The sequence below is a fragment of the Microtus ochrogaster genome, chromosome 10 (assembly GCF_000317375.1).
Source record: "Microtus ochrogaster isolate Prairie Vole_2 chromosome 10, MicOch1.0, whole genome shotgun sequence".
In the NCBI taxonomy this organism is placed as follows: Eukaryota; Metazoa; Chordata; class Mammalia; order Rodentia; family Cricetidae; genus Microtus; species Microtus ochrogaster.
In genome coordinates, this window is record NC_022016.1 from 49855895 (window position 1) to 49863278 (window position 7384).

The 7384-nt window shown below is 49.3% G+C and overlaps 1 protein-coding gene across 1 annotated transcript; it reads right to left on the reverse strand.

Moving 5' to 3' along the window:
- Window positions 1-748: 748 nt before the first annotated feature.
- On the reverse strand, window positions 749-6948 carry Syf2 (SYF2 pre-mRNA splicing factor). Its single transcript, XM_005353059.3, has 7 exons — window positions 6853-6948; window positions 6598-6702; window positions 5454-5579; window positions 4421-4538; window positions 3875-3965; window positions 2612-2710; window positions 749-1055 (listed from the first exon to the last, which is right to left on the reverse strand). The coding sequence occupies exons 1-7, from the start codon at window positions 6874-6876 to the stop codon at window positions 890-892; spliced, it is 729 nt and encodes a 242-aa protein (XP_005353116.1). The 5' UTR covers window positions 6877-6948; the 3' UTR covers window positions 749-889.
- Window positions 6949-7384: the final 436 nt, after the last annotated feature.

Consider the following 7384-nt stretch of genomic DNA (forward strand, 5'->3'; position numbering starts at 1 on the left):
GCCTCTCGAGGCTGAGGGACCTCTGCCATGGCAGCAAAATAAAAATTCCTCTTGCTATTACATCAAACACGCTGAGAGTGTCTCTTGGGGCGACCTCCTCCTTGGTGGGGCTTTAGTGGAAGGGCAAAACACAGAGCTAGCCTTGTCAAAACCGTGACCCTCCCTCTTCCCCACCCCTCAGGCACATGTGTGTGGAGGATGGAGGACAACTTTCTGAAGTCAGTTCTGTTTCCACGGGGTTCCAGTGACAGAACTCAGGTCTTTCAGAGACATGAAACTGAACTGCCCTCATGTTGAAATGTGGAAATGCTCCCATGCTGTGGAAGTGCATGCACACATGCACTTGTTTAAATTAGACATCGTTCATGACTCTATTCCAAAGCATTTTATTGTTCTTTAAAAAGGGAATGTGCACGGCTAACAGTCATGACTTCTGACCCCAGCAGACAGTGCCAGAACCCCAGGAGCATCTGTCTTGAGGCCTCTGTTTCTCAGTCCTCACCTGGCCAGTCCCAGAGCCCAGCTGTAGCTTCTCTCCACTTTCTAGTAACACTCAAAGCAGCAGCGACTGCAGCTGTGCACACAAACAGCCTAAACACCAAATGATTTCAAAGGTTACACAGTTATACACATTTAAAATACATAGAAAAATAATAATTAGGATTTATACAAATTAGATTTTTACAAAACAATGTCACTACAAGAATTACATCTTACATCCAAGCACAAAAATGTGAACATATGCAGATGGTGAGAAAAGACATTTATTTCAGACACCAAGTGGAGAGGCACAGGGTAAAATCGCATTTAATGGACACATGTGGAAGTTTGAATTTGGCAGCCGAAGCCTCCAGTCCCTTTACCAGCTTCTGTGCAGTTTCTTCAGGGCTCACACGGCTGTTCCTCTCTCCAGGTTCTGCTTGATCTCAGCTGTGTACTTCCCGTAGAACCTCTCTGCTTTCTTGTTGAACTTGGCGTTCCTCTCATTGATGTAGTCAATGTCAGCATCATCATTGTAAGGACGTCTTCGGCTGTATTTGTCTCTCTTTTCAATTCTGGAGAAAGGACAGGGGTTAGGAGGTTCAGAATTATGTTCCCCAGGCCTCCTCATGCTCAAACTCAAAGATCCACCTGCCTCTGCCTCCCAAACCCTAGGACTGACCACTGTAGCTGGTCTAAATGCCTTCTTTGATCTTAAAACATGGACAAAAAGATCCGGACAGAATCAACATTCATAATAAAACACCTTGGCAGAAAAGAAAAAGTAAAAAAGGCCAGCATGGTCTACAGAGCTAGTTCTAGGACAGAGTCTCGGGGAAAAAAAAAAAAAAAAGACAAACAAATAAAATAACACCTTGCAGGGGGGGGAGGGGGAAGGCAGGCACAGTTTAATCAGCTTCAGATGGTTGAGCTAATTAGTAGAACCTCAGTGTAAGCAATGAGACCCAGCAACTACAGCCTCTGGTCACAGCACTTCTGAGCATCTTCAGCCACCTGATGGAGACCAGCCGAGGCTACATGATGAGAGGCTGTCTCAAAAATCCACAACAAAAAGAATGCTTCTAAAGATGCTAAAAGTAGGGACAATAAAGTGTGACTTTGGGTAAAACACCCTAAAAATTCTATCAGTGATGATGAGCACTGTACGGTGTGTGTGCTATACACCACTGCACCCTGCAACACCTGCATGGTCCTAGAACATAAATGTAGTCCCCTGTATCAGAAAGAAGTACGGTCAGGCACTCAGGAGGAAGGATCTCCAGGAGTCTGAGGCCAGCCCGCACTACATAGTAAAATTCTACCTCAAAAGAAAATTATAATAAATAATATGGCCATATAGAGACAGACACAGACATACACACAGAGTAATCTAAACACTACTTGAGTTCCAGGCTGGCCTGCAAACATGAGGCCAGTCTTAAACAAACAGGCACAAAATGCTGACTATTAGTTTGGATTGGAAACCTGCCCCAGGCCTTGGTACTGAAGGCCTGGTCCAGCTGATAGGGATACTAGAAGGTGCTGGAACCTCTCAGTGGAGCTTATAAGAGGAAGGCGGTCCGAGGGCTGTGCCTCTGAAAGGACATCAGGACTGCCCTTCTCCCCTCCAATCTGCCTGCTTCCTGGTCCTCAGGAGCTGACTAGGCTTCCTAGCATGGACTTCTCATGATCCACTGTGCTGCCACAGGCCAAGACAATGGACTAAGAGCTCTAAAATCAGGAGCCAAAATAAGTTAGCTTAGGCATCTTGCCACAGCGACAGAAAGTTAATGTACAGCATGACAGTTTGACTACATCAGTATTCCCATCTCCAAATCCTATGGGCTCAACCTCGACTCGCTGTCCAGCTTCAAAACCAACAGATTTGGGGTCAGAAATGAGCTGGAACCAGCACTGTGACCGTCAGGTCATCTGAGCACATCAGCCTCAGATGCACACCCCACCCACTCTCTCGTGAAGTATAGAACGTTCCAGATCAGCCTCAGATGCACACCCCACCCACTCTCTCGTGAAGTATAGAACGTTCCAGATCAGCCTCAGATGCACACCCCACCCACTCTCTCGTGAAGTACAGAACGTTCCAGGCCAGGCTGCCCTACTGAGTACTTACTGCTTTTCCAGATCTAAAACCATTCTGTCGATTTCCTCTGAGGAAGGCACATGCGTCCCATGGAGAAGACTGTTGGATGTTGGGAAAAAATCTTCTCCACTGAGAAGACAGCAAGAAGGGTTTCCAGTCAGACATGAGTGCCCCAGTCTCCACTCTCAATATATATACAGGTATTGGTGATGAGACACAATGCATAAATATACTTATTTACACAGCAAAGGTAAAGGAAGAAAGAAAATGCAGGCTCAAAAAAGATGAGCCAGGCTGCATGAGCATGCCTATAACGCCAGTCCCAGGAGGGACTCTGGGTTTCAGGCCAGTTCAACTCACACAACACAGCTTCATTCTTCAGATGCATAAACAGTGGCCAGCGTATAGAGGACTTGCCAAGGATCACAGAGGGCTGGGAGCAGAGTAACTAAGGTTATTTCCACATGCATCAAAACAGGGGCCCAGCCAGGCATGGCAGTGCACACCTTTAATCTCAGCACTCGGGAGGCAGAGGCAGGTGGATCTCTATGAGTTCAAGACCAGCCTGGTTTACAGAGTGAGTTCCAGGGCAGCTGTTACACAGAGAAATCCTGTCTCCCTGTCTTCAAACCTCCTCCACCAAAAAAAAAAAAAAAAAAGGGACTCTGACTGTCTGGCTTGGTGGCACATGCCTTTAATCCAGTGGTCGGGAGGCCAAGACAGGCATATCTCTGAATTCCAGGACAGCCAGGGATACACAGAGAAACTCTGTCTTGAAAACAAAAAGAGCCTGCCCCACCTGCCACACCTCATGCAACCTCTCTCAGCTAGGGCAGCTGTGAATGAAGAACACTAGCCCCTTAAGTGCTAATATTTACTATCTGGTCCTTACCAATGCTGACCCGCCCCAGCACCAAACATCCAACATCCAGCTCCTACAAGAGCACCTAGCTCTAAAGAGCTGGTGCTGGCCACCCGCAAGTTTCCAAGAGCAGTCAGGGCTTACCTACTGTGCGACAAGGATAACAGTAACCAGTGTCACCAAGACAGCCAGTGGTAATCCACAAGTCACCATTAGACTGAGTTCGGTCAGGCAAATTGGTAAACCTGTAATCCCAGCACTCAGGAGACTGAGGCAGGAGGACTGCTGTGAGTTCAAGGACAGCCTGAGCCACACAGTAGAAATGGCTAGAGAAAGTCAATAGCTAGTTTAACTAGTTTGTATTCGCAGTGTCTGGAAGTCTATTCGCACCCACCACCCCAGCACGGCACTGCCTTCCCCCAAGGACTCACTGCTTTTCTCTCTGCCGCTCGTAGCTTTCCATGTCAGGTTTGATCTGCTTTGTCAGCCGGTGATACTGGCGTAACTGGGCGGCAGCATAATCTAAAGAAAATGAGAACCAGAGGTGATCTGTGTCCTTACCACCTGGCATTACTTAGAAGAGAAAACTCAAAATTGTTGTCCTACGTGCACAGGACATTGGCCTAAGCACAGCCTCTACCCTGAACGGGCTGACAGGAAAACTGGCTAATTCTGTCAGGGGTGACACTCCTGTAAAGGCACCACTCAGGAGGTTGAGGCAGGAGGCTCCTGAGTCTGTGAGACTACGGAAGGAAATGGCGACGACAAAGGCTAACTTTACACCAGGGACCGAAGCAGCCAGCAGACAGACAGACAAGACAGGTGGGCCTGGGTCCCACAGCGACACACGTCGCTCTCCCTGGCCGCCTACAACATTCCATGAATGAAGCGCAATGGGCGTGTGCTCTCACTAGAGCAGAAGCCTTGGTCCAGGAGGCCCACTGAGTAAAGCAGAGGCCAGCACAGGCCAGCTGTACCTGAAAAGCCCAAGTCAGGGTTCTTCCTCTTCTTCCTCCTCTCCCATCTCTCCGCGTCCTCTGCGCTGATCTCCAGCAGCTTCACCTTCTCGTAGTCCTCCCCTCTCGCTGCACACTCCTGAAAGGACAGGCACCTGGCACCTTCCACCTTCCGTTCTGCTTTGTTTCGATTTTTGAACATAGGCTAACCTCAAATTCACAGCAATCCTCCTGCCTCAGTTTCCCAAGTGCTGGAACTATAGGCATGATCCATCATGCCCAACTATTCGGCGTATTTTAGATAAACTTCTAATGAAGAATCAAGCATCAGGCCTTCATAGTGGCCTTAATGGGTAAAGGTAATAGCTGTCAATCATGACCACCTGAGTTCTAGACCAGGCCTCACACAGTGGAAGGAGAGAGCTGATTTCTATAATTTGTCCTCTGCCCTCCTGTGCCCACACACATAAAAATAAAAAGCTAACAAAACTAAAATCAACAGCAACAGAATGGAGCAGGTGTCAGACCTGTTCTAAATGCTTTGCACATGTTATATCACAGAATTCACAATTGATTCAAATAGCCATTATTATAGACTCTGTCCTACAGACAAGAAAAGTAAGGCTCAGACAGGCAGCAGTGGCCCATGTCTTTTTTTTTTTTTTAAGATTTATTTATTATGTATACAACATTCTGCCTCCTTGTATGCCTGTACGCCAGAGGAGGGCGCCAGATCTCAGTACAGATGGTTGTGAGCCACCATGTGGTTGCTGGGAATTGAACTCAGGACCTCTGGAAGAGCAGCCAGTGCTCTTAACCTCTGAGCCATCTCTCCAGCCCTTGGCCCATGTCTTTAATCCCAGAATTCGGAGAAAGAGAGGCAGGCAGATTTCTGTGAGTTCAAGGTCAGCCTGGTCTACAGGGCAAGTTCCAGAACAACCAGCACTACACCGCGAAACCCAGAATAAGGCTCCCTAAGGTAAACAACTCCCCCACCTACCCAGCTACCGGGATCTCCGGTCTCAATGGAAGGGAACAACCAGGACTTCCTAACCTTTTTCTTTTCTTCCTCCTGCAGCTCCCACTCCAAACGCGCTTTCTTGGCTTCCCAGTTTGCAGGCAACTTAAGTCTTTTGTCTTCTTCCACAACTTCCTGGTGATTTAACTTGCGAGCTTCGTTCTAAAATCAAAGACAAAAAAGGAGGCAACAGATAAAACAGGAGAGGGGCCCAAATAGACCCTGGCTTCTCTGGAGCAACTAAGTGACCCCAGCTAAGGCTGCAAGTGATAAGAGCTCCCAATGACTTTAAGCACAGGAATAGACTCATCAAGGCATACCACAGGATGAGATGCTGGGCTGCAAAGCTTTGGTGATCTGCAGTCCTAGGGGCTACTGTAAGCTTTGCCTCTTCAGTCGGGAGCATCCTTTATTATCAGAACAAAGGTTGGCAAAGTGCCCCCACTGCACCACATCACAGGACAGTGGCAAGCAAAGACGTTATACTTTATTTAAAACCTTTCTTATGAATAAACTTTGTGTGTTTGTGCAGAGGTCAGAGGTCAACTCCCAGGTATCAGTTCTCTTTTTCCACCATGTGGGTTCTGGGGATCAAACATAGGTCCTCGGGCTTAGCAGCAAGTGCTGGCACCAGCTGAGCAAGTCACACTTTTTGAGTTTGTACTTGGAAAAGAGGACAAGTGTGTGTGGATATTTTTGTTTTCATTTTTGGTTTTCGGGACAGGATTTCTCCATGTGACAGTCCTAGCTGTCCTGGAACTCGCTCTGTAGACCAGGCTGATCTCAAACTCAGAGATCCAGCTGCCTCTGCCCCCTGAGTGCTAAGATTAAAGGCGTGCGCCACCACCACCCGGCATGTTCGTTGCTTTTAAGGTGAGGAAACTCTTACTAAGAAGTTTCTTCGTATTTCTAGCTAAATATTTCCCTAGATGAAAATGAATAATTTGATAGGATCATGGAGCACGGGGATTGTTAGGAACAAAGCTAACCTACCCCAGATAAACTAGGTCGTGTGGGTGGGCCCTGGGAGGAGCGAGCGGGTGTGGCTTTGACTTGTGTCAAAGCGACCTCCACGTGAATCCACGTCCTCCACCGAGATCTTCCGGTCCTGGGACACCCCGCCCTGGGGCCTGGCGAGCTGCTGCGCCTTCCTCCTCCAGCCCGTGTCCCCGCCACTCACCCGCTTCAGATGCAGCTCGCGGAACTTGCGCAGTCTCTGCTCGCGTTTCTGCGCCGCCAGCTCCTCGGCCGCCGAGGGCCGGTCCTCCGCGACGTCCGCGGGCACCTGAGATCACAACCGGCTTCAGGCTCGACGTCCCCACGGCCACAGCCTGAGCCTGACACCCCGGCCTCCCCAGTAGCTTCGACAGGACTCGCCTCATGCCCAGCCAGGCGTCACCCCGAGAGAACCTTGCGCGAGGCCGGTGGTACCCACCTCAACTTCAGTCGCGGCCGCCATTACAGCCTTCTCTACTTCCGGCAACAACAACGAGCACTTCCGTCGGCCTCTAGCCCCGGACTGCAGGCCCCGCCCCTTCCGTTTGGCGTCAGTTACATCGGATTGTCCCGCCCCTTTAGTGCGGATTGCTGGTGCTAAGCGTGGTTGTGCGCAGGCGCAGCCGGCAGACGCGACATCATGGGTCGACGAGGAGGGGGAGGCAAACTCAGGAACGGGTCACTGAGACGGGAATGGCCGGAAGGAGCCTGGTTGGGAATCACTTATCCATGTCACCTGCTCTGAAGCACCCTGCCTCACATAGGTTGAGTGCAATCGGTATTGAGTAGCTTCCATAGAGCGGATAACTTTCTGATGTTCCTGCAGAACACGGCCGACTCCATACTGCCCACTCCCACATCCCAGTACCACAGCAACTACCAAAGCCACTAAGATAATGCAGGAATACAACAGGGGCACATGAAACGTGTTCCTTTCTAATATGACAACTACAGATGAGAAACCGTCGCCC